Below are 23,871 nucleotides of genomic sequence, written 5' to 3'. Positions count from 1 at the left end.
TAATCTAGCATCTGCTCTTGAAGCCAAATACAAAGCATAAAGTTTACTAATCATATGGTCTGACTTCCAAGTAGGAGCCTTACAGATTTCCACAACAGGGAACCATCTAAGACAAGCAAATGATGCTGCCACTGCCCTAGCAGAAAGAAATCTCACAAAAGTAGGCACAGGCACTGCTGCTAATTTGTCACATTCAAAGATACATTATTTAATCCATTTGGAAATAGCAGATACACTAAAACCCATATGATTCTTAGCATACAAAACAAATAACATATGAGACTTTCAAAAAATCTTTAGTTTATTTAAATAATATGTTAAAACCAGGGCTGCCAATTAATCGCAGTTTACTCAAGCAATTAACTCAAAAAAATTAATCGTGATTAAAAAAATTAATCGTGATTAAACAATAGAATACCAACTGACATTAAATATTTCTGATGTTTTTCTACATTTTCAAATGTATCAGTTTCAATTACAACACAGAATACAAGTATATAGTGCTCACTTTACATTATTTTTGCTTACAAATATTTGCACTTAAAATGGTAAAGAAAAGTAGTATTTTTCAATTCACCTCACACAAGTACTGTAGTGCAATCTCTATCATGAAAGTGCAACTTCAAATGTAGTTTTTTTGTAACATAACTGCACTCAAAAACAAAACAATGCAAAACTTTAGAGCTTACAAGTCCTTTCAGTCCTACTTCTCGTTCAGCCAAGCGCGAAGAGAAACAAGTTTGTTGACATTTATGGGAGATAAATGCTGCCTACTTCTTGTGTACAGTGTCACCTGAAAGTGAGAATAGGCGTTCGCATGGCACTGTTGTAGTTGGCATCGCAAGATATTTACATGCCAGGTGTGCTAAAGAGTCATATGCCTCTTCATGCTTTGGCCGTCATTCCAGAGGACACACTTCCATGCTGATGACGCTCATTAAAAAAATAATACGCTATTTAAATTTGTGACTGAACTCCTTGGGGGAGAATTGCATGTCTACTGCTCTGTTTTACCCACATTCTGCCATATATTTCATGTTCTAGCAGTCTTGGATGATGACCCAGCACATGTTGATCGTTTTAAGAACACTTTCACTGCAAATTTGACAAAAGGCAAAGAAGGTACCAGTGTGAAATTTCTAAAGACAGCTACAGCCCTCAACCCAAGATTTAAGAATCTGAAGTGCCTTCCGAGAGAGGCATGAAGTGTGGAGCATGCTTTCAGAAGTCTTAAAAGAGCAACACTCTGATGCGGAAACTACAGAACCCAAACCACCAAAAAAGAAAATCCACCTTCTGCTGGTAGCATCTGACTCAGATGATGAAAATGAACATGTATCAGCCCGCACTGCTTTGGATCATTATTGAGCAGAACCTGTCATCAGCATGGACGCATGTTCTCTGGAATGGTGGTTGAAGCATCAAGGGACATATGAATCTTTAGCGCATCTGACATGTAAATATCTTACAACTCCGGCTACAACAGTGCCATGCAAACGCCTGTTCTCACTTTCAGGTGACACTGTAAACAAGAAGCAGGCAGCATTATCTTCTGCAAATGTAAACAAACTTGTTTGTCCGAGTGATTGGCTGAACAAGAAGTAGGATTGATTGGACTTGTAGGCTCTGAAGTTTTACATTTTTAAATTTTTGAATGGAGGGTTTTTTTGTACAAAATTCTACTTTTGTAGGTTCAACTTTCATGATAAAGAGATTATACTACAGTACTTGTATTAGGTGAATTGAAAAATACTATTTCTTTTGTTTTTTATAATGCAAATATTTGTAATAAAAAATAAAGTGAACACTGTACACTTTGTATGCTATGCTGTAATTGAAATCAATATATTTGAAAATGTAGAAAACATCCAAAACTAATTAAATAAATGGTATTCTATTATTGTTTAATCGCACGATTAATCGGGATTCATTTTTTTTTAATTTCTTGACAGCCCTAGTTAAAACTCTTCTAGCATCTAAAGTATGTTACACAGATTCTCCTTTATTAGCATGCGGCTTTGAAAAAATACCGGTAAATTAATTATCTGATTGATTTGCAACTTAGATATTATTTTTGGTAAAAAACTGGGATCAGGCATAAGAACCACTTTTCTTTATGAAAACCCTGCGACAAGGCATGTAATTCACTCATTCTTCTGAATGATGTTATAGCAACAACAAACACAGTTTAAGAGATATAAAAAAAGAAAGAAAGAACACACTGCCAAGGGTTCAAAAGGCAGCTTCATAAGCACAGATAAAACCAAATTAAGATCCCATGATGACACCAGATCTGTCAAAGAGGATACAAGTTAGATAACCCCTTCGTGCCATGCAAAAATGATGATCTACCGTTAAGCAAAACATGGTAAGCTGAAAGAGCCATCAAATGAACTCTTAAAGAAGAATTAGATAATTACTCAGATTTTAAATACATCGGATACTCCAATACACCCACAATACAAGCTGTAACTGGTGAGACAGATTTGCCTTGCAACCAAAAAACAAATCTAACTCATTTCAAGTAATAACATTGCTTTCACCACTTGCTTTCTAGAACTAAGTAATGCATTTTGAACCAACAAGGAACAAGACTATTCTACATTCATTAAATCCCAGTTGCTGAGGAACGGAGAGACTAAGGATCAGTAGCACAGTGGTTAAGTTATGCATCCTGGGCTCTTAGAGACCCTGGTTCAAGTCTTCTGTGGGCTGGATTAGAGCAGTGGGCATCCCACTGTCTTTCCTCTTAAGCCTCAATTGAGGCTAATGAACCATGAATGTTCTCACTTTCTCCCTTGGGCTTGTGCATAAAATTAGAGCCCCTATGTAAATGTGCCAGGCCGTCAAATAACTTCAGGATAAAGAATCCTGCCATGCTGCTGCAGCAACAGGTCTGGGGACAAGGGAAGCAGTTTGCAGTCTCCTTCCAACTGCTGATGCAGGTCCACGTACCACTGCACTCTCAGCCAAGCTGGCACAATCAAGATCACCTTTGCCCTGACCTGTTTTATCTTCCTCACCACCTTCTGAATTAATGGAAAATGGAAGTATACAGAAGGTCATTTCGCCCAAAACATTAGGAAAGCATCCGAGATAGACTGACTCTCCTTTCCTGCTCTGGAACAAAATAGATGACACTTTTTGTTGAACCTGATTGCAAACAGGTCTGTACTGGGCTGACCCCAGCTGGAGAAAATCTCTGTACTACCTGGTCCTTCAGAGACCTCACATACATCTGAAAACGGTCTCTGCTGAGATGATCTGCCAACACATTGCTCTCCCCTGCTAAATGAAGAGCTACTGGATAGACGGCGTGAAGAATGCACCAATCCCACAGACCAGAGGTCCCCAAAATGTGGGGCACACCCCCCTAGGGGGGCGTAGAGGAACATTAGGGGGAGGAGGGGCACGCAGTGGGCCCAGTCCAGCCCCCACCGGGGGGTGGGGGAGGAGGAGGGAGCGCCACCCAGCCCAGCCTCACCCCAGCTCTGCTCTGACCCTGCCCACATCCATGGCCCTGGCTCCCAGCCCCATGCCTGGCCCTGTCCCCAGCCTCAATGCGGCCCCTCACCCCCAGCTCTGCTCTGACCCTGCCCACATCCATGGCCCTGGCTTCCAGCCCCTCCGCTGGCCCCCAGCACGGCCCTGCACCCGGCCAGGGGCCCAGGCGCCGGCGCCAGCCCCCACTGCAACCCTCTGCTCTGCTCCTGGCCGCAGCTCCATTCCCAGCCCAGGGCTGAGGCTGAGGGAATGGCCGGGAGTGGAGCCACACTCAGCTACAGGCCCAGCCGCTGGGCCTCACTGCAGCCAAGCTGCAGCTCCACCCCAACCCCCGTAACAATTTTTTTTAAATAGGAAAAGCATAAACATTTTTCCTGCTTGCCTAACTCAAAAAATCACTAGGTAGATTTTGCATAAGCTTCCCAAAAACTAATCTTTGGGCTAAAATTTAGCATGGAAATTTCAGCCTAAAAGGCAAATTTGAGATAAGTACGAGCAAATGAAAAAAAAGTTATAATTTGAGTTGCAACTTTTATTATGAATTTCATTAACCCAAAAATACATAATTAGCAATGTTAGAGTATCGATTTCAAAAAAATGATAAGGAAGTCAGTATAAACAAAAGTTATAGTAATTTTTGCAGCATTCTTACAATTAAACTTATAGGAAAGCTTGGAACAGATTTATTGTTTAATCTGAATTTTTCAAAAGGCTCCATTACCTGTGATGAAAATTTAATTTGCAGGAACATTGTGGACACAGTCCTGGGGAGATGAAAAAAGACAATTTGAACATGAAAATGTCATATTGAGTAGAAATACTTTATTATTATTATGAACATTGTTATCCCAATCTTTATACATTTCTTTCAATTTCACTAATTTTTACAACATAAAAATTTCAATGTAGCTATAATCAGGGTTCAAAAAAAAGGAAAAATAGTATGTGATAAAACTGTCAGTATGACTCCAAAGTACTGAATCACTTTGAAGGAAGATGGGAGACTCAGCATTGGCTACTGTTCACAAAAAGTAAGTAGCATTTATTGTTTCTGGGGATCATGTTAGAGTATGATTTGGATGTGCTTTTGTGGACAGAATCAAACCACATTATGAATATATTGAAAGAAACACAAACACTACTAAGGCTTCTCACAGAGCAAGTATTATTGTATAGAGGGACCCATAGTCAAGAAAAGAAAGATAAAAAAAACCCACCCCCCTCTCACACTATTTACAAAAAAAAGCTTAATTATTTTTTGTATGTATCCATATACTGTTATGAACACATATTCAATAAGATCGGACTGAATAGATGAGACTTTGTGGCATGGGAATTATCCTTAGTGCAGTTAAAGATTTTCTGGGGAAAATCATAGAAATGGGCTGGAAATGACTTTGAGAGGTCATCAAATACACTCCCATGCACTGAGGCAGGACCAAGTGATTCAAGACCAGGGGTGGTCAAACTTTTTAGCCGGAGGGCCACAGCGTTGTTGCGAAACTATATGGAGGGCTGGGTAGGGAAGGCTGTGCCTCCCCAGACAGCCTGGCCCCGCCCCCTCCCAATTCCCACCCCCTGATTGCCCCCCTCAGAACCTCTGCCCCATCCAACCTCCCCCTGCTCCCTGTCCCCTGACTGCCCCTACCCCTATTCACACCCCTGCCAGCCCCCCTGGGACTCCCACGCCTATCCAACCCCCCTGTTCCCTGTCCCCTGACCCCCCACCCCCAGAACCTCTGCCCTATCCAACCTCCCCCTGCTCCCTGTCCCCTGACTGCCCTGACCCCTATCCACACCCCTGCCCCAACCGTCCCCCGGGACCCCACCCCCTATCCAACTTCCCCCTGCTCCCTGTCCCCCAAGTGCCCCCCCCAGAACCTCCACCCCATCCAACCACCTCCTGTCCCCTGACTGCCTCTGGGACTCCCTGCCCCTTATCCACCTCCCTCACCCTGCCCCCTTACCATGCTGCTCAGAGCAGCAGGAGCTCGCAGGCACACGGCCCGGCCTGAGCCAGCCACACCACCCACACTGCCTGGCAGAAGCAGCGGGCCAGAGCGCTGGTGGCACGGCGTGCTGAGGCTGCGGGGAAGGGGGAACAGCAGGGAAGGGGCCACAGCAGGGAAGGGGCCAGGAGCTAGCCTCCCTAGACAGGAGCTCAGGGGCTGGACAGGATGGTCCCGTGGGCCGGATGTGGCCCACAGACCATAGTTGGCCCACCCTCTGTTCTAGACCAACTCTGAGAGGTATTTGTCCAACTTGTTCTTTAAAACCTCCAGTGATGCGGATTCCACAACCTACCTTGAAAGCCCATTCTAGAGCTTACCTATTTTTCTAGTTACAAAGTTTTTCCTCATATCTAACCTAAATTTCTCTTGCTGCAGATTAAGCCTACTGTTTCTTGTCCTACCTTCAGCATATATGGAGAACAATTGATCACAGTCCTCTTTATAAGAGCCCTTAACATCTCTAAAGGCTTATAAGATCCCCCTCCAGTCTTCTTTTCTCAAGACTAAACATGCCCAGTTTTTTTAACCTTTCCGCTTAGGTCACAGTTTGTAAAATTGCTCTCCTCTGGACTCTTTCTGATTTGTCCACATCTTTCCTAAAGTGTGGTGCCCGGAACTGGATACACTACTCCAGCTGAGGCCTCACCAGTGCTGAAGAGAGCAGCACAACTACCTCCCAGGTCTTACATACAACGCGCCTGTTAATAGACCCCAGAATGATGATATCCCTTTTTTGCAACTGCATCACATTTTTAGTGCATTCAATGTGTGGTCCACTATAACGCCCAGATGCTTCTCAGCAGTAGTACTGCGTAGCCAGTTATTCCCCATTTTATAGTTGTGCATTTGATTTTTTCTTCCCAAGTGTTTTACTTTGCACATGTCTTTACTGAATTTCATCTGGTTGATTTCAGACCAGATTTCTCCAATTTGTCAAGGTAGTTTTGCATTCTAATCTAGTCCTCCAAAGTGCATGCAACCCCTCTCATCTTTGTATCATTTGCAAATTTTATAAGCATATTCTCCACTCCATTATCCAAGTAATTAATGAAAATATTTAATAGTACTGGTTCCAGGACTGACCCTACAGAACACCACTAGACAGAACACTCCTAGTTTGACAGCGAACCACAGATAACTACTTTTGAATATATTGCTTCAACCAGTTGTGCATCCACCTTATGGTAATTACATCTAGACCACATTTGCCCAGTTTGCTTATAAGAATGCCATGTGGGACTGTGTCAAAAACCTTACTAAAATCAGGATATACCACATCTACTGTTTCCCCTGCCTCCACAAGCCCAGTAACCTTGTCAAAGAAGGAAAATAGGTATGCTAGTATTAGAATTAAGAAATGTCAGTATTAAAAATAAAATTAAGTTAATGTAATGCTTGCAAAAAAAGCGTTTGACAGCCCTAAAGACTATTTAGCCACAGAAATGGTTCAGCATGAGTTGTGCTGAAACTTCACATATGCCGTTCAGTCTTCCTATTAAAAAAAATAAATGAAGAAGCTGTGTTACAACAATACGACTAGAGGAATCTATGGCATTAAGAATAAGACAGCAAGAAGTGTTCAGGTAATAAAGCAATTATAGATTGTACTGATTGAAAGAGCAGTTTCCCTAAAGCACAGCCATTATTATATTTGTAACTAGTCCAACCAAAAGTATCATGTACAACAACTTATTTTCCTCCTTGCCTACTATCCTAAGCATGACTACAATTTCTAGGTTTTTCATTATATCATTAAATAGTAAGATATTAGCCTTCATTTGCATTTACAAAAGCTTGAAGGCCAACCATAGGAAGGGGCTGACTTACGCAATTTCACAAGGGCATTCCTCTTTTCACCATATTCAATGTACCCAAAATTCACCTCCCAGCTCTTCAGTCCTTCTTTCTCATCACAGTGCTTATTTCCACAGGAAAACTGACCTGTCAAGAGACCAAAAGAAAAAATCATGATTAAATCATTAGCTCATTTGGGCTTGAGATTGTTATATCCAGTCTTCCTTTTTTACATTACTCAGCATTAAAAAGGTAGAAAGTAATGTCTAGACGTAATGAACTAGTAGCAAACAACACTTTTAAGGCCATAGCCACACTATTTGTTTAATATTGCACAATATTTGCAAAGAAAAAACAGTTTAACAAATTAGATCAGTTCATGTCAGCTCTAATCTCTTTAGTTATTTTGAGGGCAGGCAGAAAGGAGTAAATTAAACCTGCCAACACCAAATTTTGGAAAAGCTAACAGCTAATGATCAAATGAATGTCATTAGGCTACCTTCATCCTAAATGATTATTTACTTAGTGGAGTGTGATGAATCAGAAGGTGCCTTTCAGACACGTGAGCATTTTTAATGACACCAAATGACTAAGTATGAATTATGTGCAAAAATAAAATGCCTAAATATTGTTTAACGTGCATGCTTCCTTCCCTGTTCTATTGGAAAGCAATTTGCTTTCTAAAGTGTTCTAGACACATTTTGTTTTCCTTTTCTTCTACAATTTCTAAAAAGAACTAAGGCACAACATAATGAGTAAAGTATGAAACAACTTGTTTAAGAACTTTCTGGTTTTGTTACATTATGTAAACAGTGTACTTGTATTCAATGTTGTTGACACCACTGCGTTTCTATTACCATACTTAATACAGAGAACATACACCCAATTGGTAGAGGATACATTCATACACCGAGCTGGTGACAAGGATCTGTATTAATAGGCTCACCTCCAGTACTGTTTTCAAAAGATTAACCTCAGAATGTTCTGCCTAAGCTGCTAACCAATGGATTGACAGTGTCCTCAGATACTTCAATTCTACAGTGGAAAACCACTTGTAATGCTAATGCTTGAAACAAAGAAAACAGAATTTGCATTTAAATAATGCTGCAAAATTCATTACACCAGAAAAAAGGTGTTTTGTTTTTTTTTATCATAAAGAAGGAGCAAGTAAGTAGCAGTTTATACCATGTATCATAGAAAACATCCAGGTTTTTTGGACGTTAGGTACAACTATGTTTCATGACTCCAAAAACCACAACCCCCACACAGGCATAGACAATAGTCACATGCATCAGTTTTATTACCAGTTAGCCTCTCTTTTAAAGGTGGTGCCTGGAAACACCGAAGATTTCATGCAGTCAGCAAACCCAAATGTTACATACATAAAAACTACATTAAAATAATGTTCTCTCATCATCATTCAGTTAGTGTCCCTCGCCTTATTTACTTCACACCATCCAAATCCTGTACTGAATACAGAATTATCCATTTTCTCCTGGCCTTTTTTAGAGCGCTTATCATCATAGTGTCTGAATGCGTCACAAACATTAATGGTTTTTTCTCTGCTGTGAGATGAGAGCATTATTATCCCCATTTTACCAGTGAGGAAACTGAGACCAAGACTTGTCTGAGGACACAGAGAGAGTCAGTGGCAGAGCCAGGATTAGAACTCAGGATCTCAAATACTAACCCTGCGCTCATTCCTTTACCCCACAGTGCCTTATTGACAGAAGTTTTCAGCATCTACAACTCCCATTGACTACACTTATTCTTTTCAGTGCTCAACATGGCTACATCCAAACCCGGGTTGTTTCAAGTCAGGCATCCAGAAAGTAAGGAATATGCAATTAGGGGCCACCTACCAATATTAAGGTTTAAAAGACTAGCTCTGCATCAGATAGGAAGATGGGGGAGAGAGAGAGGCATAGACTGAGTACACCTGTGTGGCATTCCCCTGACTTATCCACCAGACCATTCTCACTTCCTGCCAACCCCCTACCTTGTTCTCTACACATATTCCATCTACTAGAGCAAATAAAGCAGGGATCCTAAAAGCAGCTTCATGCTCCAAACAATCCTGATTTATTCTCTATGCACTATTCATCCTGTACACTGAATGAGGTAAGGGTGTGGCAGGGGTGGGGCCAAGGGGTTCAGAGTGTGGGAGGGGGCTCAGGGCTGGGGCAGAGGATTAGGGTGCTGGCTCTGGCTGGGGGTGCGGGCTGTGGGGTGGGGCCGAGAATGATGGGTTCGGGGGGTGAGGGCTCTGGGGTGGGGCCAGGGATGAGGGGGTCAGGATGCGGGAGGGGACTCAGGGCTGGGGTGCAAGGAGGGCTCCAGATGGGGTTGTGGGCTCTAGGGGGAGGATGAGGGGCTTGGAGTGCAGGCTGCCCTTGGGCTGCGGCGGGGAGAGAGGACTCCCCCTAGCCCTCTCTTGCCGCAGCTGGGGCTGGGGGAGAGGCACCTGTCCCCAGCCGCAGCAGCTCCGGGGCTGGGGGAGAGGCACTTCTCCCCACCTGCGCAGCTGTTGATAGCCTGCTGTGCAGCCGCGCAGCTTAGAGGGAACTTAGGTTGTATCACATACAACTGTAATAACTTCCCTATTATGCATCACCAGTAAAGTCTAACAAAATACAGAGTGTATTATCAGACCATGCTGTGTTCAAATTAATCAAAATATTTGGAATTTTCTTATTTATTATCCTGTTGTATAAAAGCTATTACCCAAAATATAAAACATTGTAACTGTTTTTAAATATTTCTGATTTTTCTGTCCAGCTTTGTATAAAAATTAAGATTTCCGTATCTCTAGTATTTAGTAGCAAAAATGACATTTCATATCATTCTATTTCATGTTTATAAATTTTATTTGTGATTTAAGTAGAATGTCTCCAGTGATTTAGTGTTTTAACCTTGCATATAACTGAATGAGATCTCAAATGGTTCAATAATATGGCACTATTCAGCCTAGGTTTCATGAAAAAGATCTTTTAAGAAGCAGTTATATTACATAATGTCCATTTAAAACATGATCTAGTTTGAATATCATACTCTGTAGGTAACACCATATTCAGAGGCAATGCATGGGAGGGGTGTCCCACAGGGTCACGTGTCCTCCCCCCCCGATATCTGCCAGGGCTCACACCAGAATCTTTATATTGTTCCCCTCCTTCCCCACTACAACAGTTATACATTGGCTCTGCTCAGAGCCATCTAGTGAGGGCAGCTGCCATCATTCCCTTTGCCTTGCCCAGGAGCTGCCCCTGGCCTGTGTCTTTGCAGAGCTTACCCCTTCCCACTGCCTCACCTGAGGTTGGAAGCAGTCCTGTCCCTTCCTGCCTAGACAGCACTGCTGCCACTTACACAGGCTGCCACTGGCCCCCAACATAGCCCAGTCACCTCCTGTTCCCTGGCTGAAGTGCAGGCAGGAAGGGGTTAAGGAGGCTGCACTGGGACCCCCAGGAGCCACAGGGGTAATTGGGATCTGGCAGAGGGGAGGAGATGACACCAAACCTCAGCCCAGGGAGAGTGCGGTGAGGGGTCCAGTACAGCTTGGCTCCTTCCTTCCCTGCCAGTGGCACCGATACCATCCTGGGGTGGAGATGCCTCCTGCCATCGGCTGCCCTTCCGCACAGACAGCGGCAGCCTGGTAGGGCGGCCTCCTGCATGTGCCCCTGGATGCAGAGCTGAGGGGTACAGACAGGGCACAGGAGCTCAGCCTGCTCCGGATAGCCTGAGCTACCTGCTGAAGGTGGGGAAGGGATGGAGGGGCACTGCCTGAGGAGCGAAGGGCGTTCAGAGCTACCCCTAGGCTGGCAGAAATCTGGAAGGTCTCAGTGCAGCATGGATGGCCTCAGAGGCTGGCTCACAGGTCACAGCAATTAGCTTGCCCTGCTCCAGCAGTGTCTCTCCGAGAGTCTCAAAGCTCTTTACAAACCACAGTGCACCGCTGGGAGCGAGGCAGGGATCCCCGATTATACAGAGGGGGAGGCCTTGCATTTAACCTCCTGCACCTGTGCGGGCACGTATCTGTGCAGGGGCTGCACCTGTAGTCCTAAGAATTGGGCCCAGCTGCCTTGTCCAAGCTCACAGAGTCCATCAAGGAGCCAGGAGGGTTGGGATCCAGCAGCCAAAGTCCAGGCAGGACCGGGAGCCTGTGGCCAAAGGTGGGGCTTGCCAGGAGCTGGCTCTGAGCTGGATGGTGCTAGGAAACTGCTCTGTGTTGCACTAAAGGCGGCGCACGGCTGTGCTGCAGCCCACAAGACCATATAGCGTATTCCTCCCCAGGCGTCGCTTCTGCTGCCAGGGTTCACACCAGAACCTCTAAATTGTACCCCCGCATTTTATCAACATCACCTCTGTTCACTTTGCTGGTGAAATGCTGGGGAAACCTCAGATTACATGTGGAAGTGGTTAGGTGACAGACCATGAATCCCAGTGACCCTGGTGATATTCTAAACTAAAAGCAATCACGTGTGTACCTATTTCCATCATTTCACACTGACTCAGACAGTCAAGGCTTCAGAATGACGTTTGGGGTTATTGTGTATGCTGGTTATGTAGCTGGTAATATTTTTTATATATACACAACTACACAACATAACCAGCACACACATGTAGTATGCACTATATATATAAAATATAATATAGTGCATTCTACAAACCTTTGCACTTTTAAAAACAAAATATTTAAGGCCATTAGCCAATTTGGTACATTTAGTTTACAAAGCTTACAATGCATATTTTTATCTCTACATGTTTGTTTCTACAGCATAATTATGTAATTATTATAACTAGCTAACTATGATATAGTTATATGTACTTACACTGTTAACAGTTGGGACATAACCATTTCTCTTAACTACAAATTCTCATTGAAGGTGTACGCTTTTATTCTGGGAGCCAAATACTTCCATTATAGTTTAATGCATCTCTGGGTTTGTCTATCTGCAGTTGACCTACCTAGGTCTTTTGTATCTGAAACTTGGGTGTTGGCAAGAAGACAAATACAGTCATTGAAAAGTGTTAACATTTCCTACTATGTATCAGTCAAAAAAATTTCTCTCTTACATTACATAAAATTAGTAAAAGTTTAAAGTATGAACTCCGTGATTGTGTGTTATCACAGTTAAAAGACGTGAATATTTGTTTTGTATAGTCTGCCACTGAAAATTGGGCATAGATATTACAATTATTAATGGTCACTAGGTATAGATATGATTCAGTTCTAGGACATACTGGTCACCAAACGTGATTTCCCTTCATAATACCCAAGGAAAAAGACTGAATAAAAGAGAAGGAAAAATGAAAGAAAGAATCCTGGATTTAAAGGAAAAAAATGTAAAATAATAATAGAAAATAGATGAAGGTACAAGACCTAATGGATCTGCTTTAAAAAAAAATCCAACCCTTAGGAAAAACTGAATATCATCACTATTTTCATGTCCTTAATAAGGACATGTCACAAACTTATAGGTTAACAGTGCTGCAAAAGTCACCCCTTTTTTATACTATTTAGCAAATATTCATAGCTAAGCAGATTGATGCAAAACAGAGTTGTACTCCCATTTACTAATATATCTTGTTACATTACTGAATGAAATTTGACAATCCTAACCAAAACAAAAACAAACATCTTGCATGAAGGAAAAAAAAGTTAGGGATAATCACTTGTTTCAAAAGAATATATCAAAGAACTAGATCTGAAAAAACAGTCCCTGCTACACCGTATAATACTGAATTCTTGTGCCCCATAGTGGTGAAGTGTATTATTGCTCAATGCTGCTTAAGTTATAGTTGTCTCTATAGAATAAACATTAATCTTTTAATAAACATTTAGGAAAGAATGGTTTTAAATAAATCTTGAATTTTCTACCACGTTAATGAATATGAAATGTCGAATATAAAATATGAAACAGTTGAAAAAAAACCCATCTAGAGACACTTATACAAAGGGTTTTTAATTTTTTTTTCATAAGTTATCCTACTGAATGTTTAGGGCACATTGTAACATTTTCTTATAGTTATCCTACTGAATGTTTAGGGCACATTTACTGCATTAAGATTTCCTGTACTCCACCACCAGTAACATAACCATGCGAGTTACAAACTAATATTTAAACTTGAAAACATATCAGAAAATTAGAAGTATGAAGGTTACATTTGCAGATTTAAAACTACAAATTATAGGATACAGTACAATGCATACGTGGCCATCAGATGCACCAGTTACAATTTTCAAAAAATTAGGCACTTATGATTGAGCTGTCCACTAATAAAGATTGTCTACTGTCTTTATCACTCCTACTCTTTACTTCATTAAACAGATTACTTAATATTTACTAATAAAATTCATGCTCTCTCCCACAGAGTGTGAGATCATTATAAAAAATGAATAAGGCTACTATGACAACAGGCCTAAGAGAACTCAGCTACATAATAAAAAGATCTATTTACTGAGCCATACTGATCAACAAGAATGCCAGTTCAATTACTCAGAAATTAAGGCAGCTAAACCTGCACCTACAATTAAGATTTTTAACTGAAGTGCTGCACCTTCTGCATAAGACAATGTTAGATATAGTTCTAAAATATTAAGAAGTATATTTATAATTCCAGTTATAGGCTATTTGATACATCTGGTATTTCTGAAATGATAAAAACAGCATATATGCTTTCTCGTTGTTCCTATTGCTGTCTTACTCCACTTCCGCTTCCCTGACTTAAAGATGGAAAATAAAATCATTCACACACACACATTATAAAAAAACACATTACATATACTCCTCAGAAATCAAAGTCACTTCCAAATAATATAATTCCTGATTTTTCTAATATGTAGTGAATAGAGAAATTACACTTTGCAACTGAGAATAATCACTTTAGTGCACAAATTCTAGTGCAGAAAAGCATTTCTATAAACGCCTAAAATATAAATTCCTATTTGTGGATTCATTTTTTCAGAGAAAGCATGTCTATGAATTCTAGCTACAGGGCATTGTCTCCTTCCTAGAGCAGGACTGGGGCAGCTGAAATGCTGTAATTCTCAAGCCTAGTTACTGAAAGGACCACTTCCTCCAAAAATGAATTATTTCAGTTTGGATTAATGAGGAGAACTAATGTTCTCCCAATCCTTATACTGTGAAGCATTCTTGCCAGCGAAGGAAGGAAGTGCTCATTCTACTAAGCATGTGACAGTGTAGCTACTATCCATGAACTTTGGTTCCTATTCCTTGAAGGCCTCTAGTCATAAGGATTTTCTCCTTATGTAAAGAGATCTACCTCTTGTTTCCCCCATGTTTATTATACCCATCTTTTGCTGCTCTGATATATTGCTTAATTAACCTGCCTATATACCAAGACTTCCTTTTACATCCATAGCCTCTGAAGACCATTCCTTTAAGTGACGTTTTTTTATTATTGATTACAGTGTTATGTAACTGTATTGGTCCCAGGATACAAGAGAGACAAGGTGGGAGAGGTAATATATTTTATTAGACTAACGTCTGTTGGTGAAAGAGACAGGCTTTCAAGCTCCACAGAGCTCTTCTTCAGGTCATCAGAGGAAAATGAAACCTGAAGACCTCTGTGGAACTCAAAAGCTTGTCTCTTTCACCAACAGACATTAGTCCAATAAATGATAGATATTTCACCCACCTTGTCTTTTTTTATATTACTATAGCACCTAGTAGCTGTAGTCATGGCCCAGGGTCCCATTGTGGTAGGCGCTGTGCAAACAGAATATGAGGATGATCCCCAACCCCAAGAAGCTTACAATCTAAGTATAAGACAAGACAACAGAGGGACACAGACAGACGGGGGAGTGCAAGGAAGCAATAAGACAATACTACTCAACATAATAAGCAGTGGTCTCTGAACACCAATAGCCTAACTGCAATATCCCCTAGAGTTGCAAACATGGCCACACGAAGCAACATGGAACTCTCTTTCTTGTTCAATTACTTAAAAGCAGATACTGATGTGATTTTGCCAGGTCTGAATAACAAATACTGACCTCTCAGAGTGCATACAATGACATGTTTCTCAGCTCCAGAAAATGGTTGCTACTCCCTTTTGTCCTTTTATAGAATAGTGAAACAGTAAAACTTGTTTACAACCTAAAATGTTCAGGTTAGTTAAATGTAGAGGACTATGAGGAACTCCAACAGGCCTAATACCACCAGGTACACTAATTGCCATTAAAAAGCAAATGGGCCAAACGTGCTCTGTTCTATCCTCATTGCACTATGCCAAGACTTAAATAGCCAGTTGGAGATTCACCTTGCAAAGGTGAATCCCCAAGTGGTATAATTCCAACAAAGGGTGTATGTTACTAATGGTTACTCTTTGTATTACAGTAGCATCTACCCAACTCAGATTGAGCCCCGTTGTGCTAGGTGTTGTACAAACACATAGTAGGAGGCAGTCCCTGCTCTGAAGAGCTTACAATGAAAACTGACAAGACAGACAGTAGGTGGGAGAGGAAACAAAGGCACAGAGAAGTGAAGTAACTTGCCTAGGTTCACAGAGAAAGTCAGCAGTAGAGCCAAGAATAGAATCCTGATCTCCTGCCTTCTAGACGGGTGTGCTCTGTCCACTGGATCATGCTGCCTCTCCTGACATTTCCCAATCATGAATAAGTTTGCTGGATGAATCTATAAACTAAATATCAGGGCCCATTTAATGAATTTCAGTATAAACTGAGTCTTCCAGAATATGCACAGCCATAGTTGTAACCTTTCAACGTCTGCTCATGATGAAACAGCTATTAAAATTAATAAAATATTAAACTAATAGAAACACAAATTACTACAATACTGTGATTTAGACATAGATATGGTCCATTTTGTATACTGCATTCCAGAAAATAAAATAGTCTCCTCGCTCTAGGTTTAATATTATCAAGAAGCAAATCTGAGTGTTATAACATTGCTCTTCTTGGTGGTGGAGTAAGGCTGATGAACCTTCATATCTTCCTCTGCTGATCCTCTTACCTAACATATATGTATGACCAAAGAATAAAATGAGGAAGATGAATCTTCAGATACTGAAGGTTCTGACACAGGCCATGTGGCCGTAAGAAGGAACTGGAGAAGCAGCCAGTCTGTTCTGCCCTTTATCTCCTCAGCTGGAAGCACAAGGAGACCAAGGGTATGTGAGCAGACCAACAGATACCACTTTCAAGAATCCCCCATATTCAGATACACGGAGAACATGTGTACACCTATGTGAAATACATATAGGGACTGGTACTCAAAGAAGAAACACTGTTTGGTAAATACTTTTATAGTCCCTTTGACATGATGGCATCTCCCTTATAAGCCTGCCTTTGCAACACCCTTCTCTAGTAAAAAGAAAAGGAGTACTTGTGGCACCTTAGAAATTAACAAATTTGTTAGTGCTCAAATAAGTTTATTAGTCTCTAAGGTGCCACAAGTACTCCTTTTCTTTTTGCGGATATAGACTAACACGACTGCTACTCTGAAACCCTTCACTAGTATATCTCCAAACAGCCTACATCCAGCAAAATTTGCAGAGAATATCGTGCCCACCCATTTCCTATTGTTCAAGTCACAGCCATTTTATTATAGATGCTACACAGATATTACCAAATACCTGAATGACTATATACATCCCCTTATTCACGTACCATAACTAACTTAATCTAAGGAAATTTATTTTGATATAATTGGTGCATTTTTAAATAATTTGTTTGTGAAGATATTTTGACCTATTAGCTTCTGAGTATCAGGTGGAGTCAGGTAAAAAAAAAATGAGATTACAGAGATTTTTAAGCATCCATATGTACCCCAGAAGAAAAGGAACAGCCAACTCTTGCTTATTTAAAACTGACTTTACTGTTTTATCTTTATAGTTATCATACTAGTTCATAACGTAGAGTAGATGTAGGTCTGCACAGCTGCTGAAAACTCACAGTTCCTACTCAAAGATACCTCAGTGGTTTCGGTATTTAGGAAATAAATCTCTTCATATGCTTTAGTACCATTTAGTCAACACACAAAGAATCTAGAGAACTCTTTTTATCAAAATTGTTTCAAAATAGACAACAGGAAAAAATGTCTCTCTGAATCTCAAATCCTGAATCAAATGTTTTTCTGTGGAGTAAAAACAGCCTAAAGTAGTAATAAAAGAATGAGCATTAATTTTGCCTTTCCTAGCTTTCTTTTTGTATTCTGTAGAATTTATTCTTTTCTTATCTACCATGTCAGCAGAATACTATGACAAACAAAATTACCTCTCCTGTCTCTCACGTTTAGATAAAATTGAGCACCAAATCAGCCCTTGTAACATCTCTGCACTAAAGGCCTTGGAATCTGTCCAGTATATTATCCATATCTAAATTATCTTAATAGCGGGGCCTGTGTCTTTTTTCACTTCTGAATCAAAGATAAGGAAATGATACCTGCTATCTTCCCTATAACTACAAACTAGGGCTGTCAATTACTTGCTGTTAACCCATGTGATTAACTCAAAAAAATTATTCACGATTAATTTCAGTTTTAATCACACTGTTAAACAAAAGCAGAATACCAAAATATTTTCGGATGTTTTTCTACATTTTCAAATATATTTATTTCCATGACAACACAGAATACAAAGTGTAGTACTCACTTTATAATTTTTTATTAAAAATATTTGCACAGTAAAATGATAAACAAAAGAAATAGTATTTTTCAATTTACCTCATTCAAGCACTGTAGTGCAATCTCTTTATCGTGAAACTGCAACTTACAAATGTAGATTTTTTTGTGTTACATAACTGCACTCAAAAACTAAACAATGCATAGAATGGAACATATAGTAAGAGGATATATATACATTCAGAATTAAGATGAAAAGGTGGAAGTTGCCAGACCAACTTTAAGAGGCTAATTAATTAAGATTAGCCATTATCAGCAGGAGAAAAAAAACTTTTGTAGGGATAATCAAGATGGCCCATTTCAGACAGTTGACGAGGTGTGAGGATGCTTAACTTGGGGAAATAGATTCAATTTGTGTAATGACCCAGCCACTCCCAGTCTCTATTCAAGCCTGAGTTAATGGTATCTAGTTTGCAAATCAATTCAAGTTCTAAGCATCCTCAAACCTCTTGTCAATTGTCTGAAATGGGCCATCTTGATTATCACTACAAAAGTTTTTTTCTCCTGCTGATAATAGCTCATCTTAATTAATTAGCCTCTTAGAGTTGGTCTGGCAACTTCCACCTTTTCATCTTAATTCTGAATGTATATATATCCTCTTACTATATGTTCCATTCTATGCATCTGATGAAGTGGGCTCTAGCTCACGAAAGCTTATGCTCAAATAAGTCTCACTGCTCTCATTTCTTGTGCCTGGCACCACAATGTCCTGCACCAGCCAGGAGCAATTGCAGGGATAGTTCTTCTCAGCCCCTGTAGCCCTGCTAAAGCATGCTATGTGCTGACAGAATCTTTAAAAAGAAAAGGAGTACTTGTGGCACCTTAGAGACTAACCAATTTATTTGAGCATAAGCTTTCGTGAGCTACAGCTCACTTCATCGGATGCATACTGCGGAAGTGAAGAAACAGATCGATAGATCCAGAAGAGCTCCCAGAAGTCACCCACCACAGGACAGGCCTAAGGCCTGTCCTGTGGTGGGTGACTTCTGGGAGCTCTTCTGGATCTATCGATCTGTTTCTTCACTTCCGCAGTATGCATCCGATGAAGTGAGCTGTAGCTCACGAAAGCTTATGCTCAAATAAATTGGTTAGTCTCTAAGGTGCCACAAGTACTCCTTTTCTTTTTGCGAATACAGACTAACACGGCTGCTACTCTGAAACCTGACAGAATCTTTAGAGAATCTAGCTTCCAAACTCAAGCAAAACTCTAATGAGCATATGCAAACTGAACTTTTTCAAAGGCCAAATTTTGTCAATTTTTCACAAGAGCAGCAAAGGGCTCACAGACAAAGGGCCATCCATCGGTCAAATTTCAAATCCCTACTCCAAACCATGGAGAGCTAGAGTGTCTCAATTAAATGGTTGTGATAATTTTTGTTTTGTTTAACATATGGACAAAAAGCCCTTATTTTTCCCTAATCTCATTCTTGGGGGGGAAAAAAAAAAAACATTTTTACTGAAATTTACCAAAGCAATTCAACCTGAGGCAGACACCTTGCATAACAAATTTTAGCCTAAATGGCTGAAGTCTGACAAAATAGTAAGCACCTAAAAACAGGGTCTTATACTGGGAGGTGCTGGGCAACCTTAACTATATATAACACTGAATAATTAAGTAGTGCAGAAGCACCAGCTATTCGCCAGTGCCATTTAAGATGAGTGAGCATGAAATTTCACGTTGGAAAACCAGTATAAAGGCTTTTTGCTGCAAATATTCTGCAAGATGAAAACAAAGCACAGATTTCCTAAGTCATTACTGATGTAGATGAGTGAGCACTCTGAAGATGTAAAATGATATAATGCAAACAGTGCTAAGAATTATTACACATTATTGTCAACATTTTGGAAAACTTTCATCTATACCTCCACTTGCACAAACAAGATAGCAAAAAACCCACCACAAATAACTAACCAAGTAAGAACTGTAATACAAGAAGAAAGGCAATATTACCTTTTCCTGAAACTACTTCTTTCTCATGTCTCCATCTAAATCCAAACTGTGATAAAGATAAAAACTGAAATTAAGTTCTGAACAGTCAAATAAATTCCAAAGACATACAAAATTTTAAAAAGTTAATTTCAACTGCTTGCTGCCTTTTAGCACTGTTTCCTTGTTTAGCTTTGTTAAATAAAATATTAATCCCCCACCCAATAAAAAGAAACTCACTGATTTTTTATTGTTGGATTGAATCATGAATGGAATCTGATTTAGTAGACACGGATCTACAAGTCTACAATGTCTTGCTAGCAGGCAGAAAGTAAGAGAAATCAGGAGAGAAAGAATTGTATTTCATTCTGCATTGCAATTCTTTCTTTACTGTATACAGTGAGGAGAGCGCTGGAAGTTGAAACGGAATGTGAAATAGACATTTTAGTTACGTTTCAACATCCCATTCTCCACCTCATCCCTACATGAATTAAAACAAAACTACATTTATCTAAGGCCTTGTCTACACTACACTGCTAAGCGTCTACACAGAAATGTAGCTCCCACCAATGTCACTCACCCACTACACCAACCTAATAACTCCACCTCTGCGAGAGGCATAACGTGTAAGTTGATGCTGTTAGGTTGACGCAGCGTCAGCTTGCTTCCTTTCAGAAACCATCACACAATGCCCCTCACTGGCAGTTAAATCAGTGCAAGCGCACCTTGGTGAGGATGCACGCTGCCAACACAAGGAGCATAGCGTGGACACGTAAAACCGATTCAATTACCGCAGTGGCTGTGCGTCAACACAACTTAGGTCGACTTAATTTTGTAGTCTAGACTTGCCCTAACTTGTATTTCTTTTTGTTTCTACACTTTGTCCAGGAATTTCATATGAAGATAACACAGGCCCCTTTCCCTGAGAAATCGATCTCCGCGCTATTCCCTGCTTTTTGTGCCACCACCCTTAAATCAAACCATTCCCTGACATATTAGGTGGAGTCTAGTGAGAAGGCCAGACTGTAAGAAAGAAAGCTGATATCAGGATACACAGAGGGAGGGAGGATAGTCTGAAGGAAATGGTCTGGTCTAAGATCACTGCTAATTAAAAAGCAGAGAGGGGAGAACAGAGATCAGCAGCACATCATTTCCCTGGAAGGAAGGTGCTTTTTATCTAATCAGTGTTGCCAACTCTTGTGCTTTCTTTGAGAATGATGGAAATGACATGGTGGTTGGTGATGACACTGGTGGTGTCAAATGATGGAATTTTGGAGGGTGCTGGGCTGGCGATGATGCAAGAAGCGCCAGCCCCCTTGAGAAATTCAGCCGTGTTGGAAGCCAGTAGAGTTTCTCTCCTCCACTCACTGTTCTCACAGAGGGGAGGAGGGAGCAGAGTCTAGCAGCCTAGCACAGTTCCGCTCCTTCCTCCCTCCCCTCCTCTGAGAAATATGGACAGGACAATGCCTCTACTCCTCACCCCTACAGCCTCTAGCCGGGGCAGAAAGGGGGTGAAGAGCCCATGTAGCCACCCACCCCCAAGACCGGGATAGGGGAGAAAGCAGCTTGCTCGATCCCCACCACAGAGGTGAGGTTGGGGGGCTGAATAGGGGAAGGGGAGTGAACTGATGGTGAGGGCTGAGGGAACTGTACTGGGAGGGGAGGGGGAACTGAATTGATGGTGGGGGTTGGGGGCTGACGAGATGGGGGGCTGAACTAATGGAGGTGGGGCTGATAAGGCCAAACTGAGTGGGGGGCAGGGGTGAGGATCAATTGGTGGGCAGGACATGGGCAGACGTGGGGGTGAGAGCCCCTGTGGCAAGGACCAATACTTTTGGGAAAGTGAGAAACACTAAATGTCTCTCTCACTCCCACAAATGATGAGCTGGGACAGTTAAAAAAAATAAAATAATAATGTTTTTTCATTTTTTTTTTTTTTTTTTTTTTTTTAAATCCTCATGATCTTGATCTCTTGAGGGGGACCAACTCATGATTTTGGCAATACTGTGTCTTCATCTGAAATTCCTGGACCAAATAAACATGTCAACCATATAAAATTAAAACTCTTTGGGCCAGGGACCACATATTCATATGTGTTTATAGAGCAATTTACACTATAGGACCCTGATTGGAGAGCTAAGTAAATATAATTTTGTTTGAAAACCAGTTAATACGTATTTAAACTCACCTAAAATTGCCATATAAATTTAATGCTTTTCTCAATTATTTCAGTGCAGAATGTGTTTACTTATCTTCATTTCTCTTATTTCCTAGCTTTTACCAAGAAAATGGCAGGTTTGTCAGGGAGTGAATTTTACCTTTTTGTTAATTGTAATAATTCATTTAAAAGATATTTTCTGTTTTGCTACATATCATTTTCTGAGAAAAAACAAAACACTTGAGTGTCCCTTCAATGCCCAAACTGTCTCTAGTATTTTTTTTTAAACATAATCCAGTAGTGACCAGACTGTGCATTTTTAGCTCATTGATACACGATGAACACAAGGCAACTCCAATAGCTTAACGATGCACATCTCCTGACTTATTGCTTAATTACAGAACTACTCATATGGTATACCCGTAATACAATCTGCTAAATGGAAAACCCAGAAAGCAGCCTAGGAATGCATCTGGGAGAATTTCAATTTATCAACTGAGAGTACAGCTGCTGACAGTAAAAGATTACAAAGCTCCTGTTGATGGCTGAACTGGAAAACTCAACTGAGTTCAAAGGAGGCTATCTGCATGTTGTAACATTTATCAAAGGTTAAACTGGACAGAAAAAATACAAAAATGTCATATGGAAATGGAGTAACAACATCATGTAGTGCACACAAAAAAAACACATAAGAGGAACATGATGCTATTAATATATACAGACCACTAAGAAAAAACTGCAAGCTGTAATGTATCACCAATATGTAGATGCTCAGTTCCATAACTCACATTGTATGAAACGCAGATTATACCATCGCTCTGCTTCTCTGACCCGGTCTATAATTGCAAACATTGTAGCTAAAATTTTGCTAGGGCTAGGGCTTAGGCATTTTTTCCTACAGTAGAACCTCAGAGTTACGAACACCAGAGTTATGAACTGACCAGTCAACCACACCTGTCATTTGGAACCGGAAGTACACAATCAGGCAGCAGCAGAGACAAAAAAACCAAACACACACACAAAAATAAGGTACAGTACTGCATTGAACTTTAACTACTAAAAAAATAAAAGGAAAGCAGCATTTTTTTTCTGCATAGTAAAGTTTTGAAGCTGTATTAAGTCACTGTTCAGTTGTAAACTTTCCAAAGAACCACCATAGTCTTTTCTTCAGTTATAAACATTTCAGAGTTATGAACAACCTCCATTCCGAGGTGTTTGTTACTGTGAGGTTCTACTGTACGGTGTCACCTAACTCTGCTCTGTGGTAAAAACACCTGAGCCCTGCCTGTAAACAGATTCCATGGTTGCCATCAGTGCTAGAGCAGCACTGGAGGTGATTTATGGTTATGTAGACAAGAGAATAAGCGGTGCTAGCTTGCAACAGGAGACGCATGTGTAGGAATAAGTGGGAATGTATTGGCCCTCTCTATTCAAGGTACATATTTGCCCTTCATTAATGTAGTTTTAAGTCTTTTAAGACTTAAGGTCCTATTGAACCCATAACTATTTCCTGGATACTCCAGATGCAAGTGACCCATAATGCTTATTTATCATCTATGGTTGACCAGAAAGAAGCAGACCACCTCAAGTGAGGTTGATTATTATGACCGAATTATATCACTGCTCCATTCCTTTATGTGTTTACTTTCAAGTGAAATTTAAGGAATTGGTTCACATTCTTCAAAGCTCTTAATGGTCTGGGATCTGCCTAACTCAGACTTATTATGACTATTATTATTCATTTATACAAAGCTACAAACTTATGCAGTTTAAGTATATGTAAACTTTACAATACAGAACAAGACAAGTTAGATG

At 40.5% G+C, this 23,871-nt stretch overlaps 1 protein-coding gene across 2 annotated transcripts in view; it reads right to left on the bottom strand.

Moving 5' to 3' along the window:
• LOC102943247 (protein FRA10AC1) overlaps window positions 1-23,871 on the bottom strand; it is a 53,956-nt gene that overhangs the window by 8,051 nt on the left and 22,034 nt on the right. For both annotated transcript variants that reach the window (XM_007053001.4, XM_043550729.1), the window contains exons 8-10: window positions 19,923-19,968; window positions 7,344-7,457; window positions 4,226-4,268 (exon numbers count right to left, since the gene is read on the bottom strand). In XM_007053001.4, coding sequence (XP_007053063.1) covers window positions 4,226-4,268; window positions 7,344-7,457; window positions 19,923-19,968 — 203 coding nt within the window. The remainder of the gene's footprint in view (window positions 1-4,225; window positions 4,269-7,343; window positions 7,458-19,922; window positions 19,969-23,871) is intronic.

This window comes from Chelonia mydas, chromosome 7 (assembly GCF_015237465.2).
Source record: "Chelonia mydas isolate rCheMyd1 chromosome 7, rCheMyd1.pri.v2, whole genome shotgun sequence".
In the NCBI taxonomy this organism is placed as follows: Eukaryota; Metazoa; Chordata; order Testudines; family Cheloniidae; genus Chelonia; species Chelonia mydas.
This window is presented reverse-complemented; position numbering and strand designations above follow the sequence as displayed.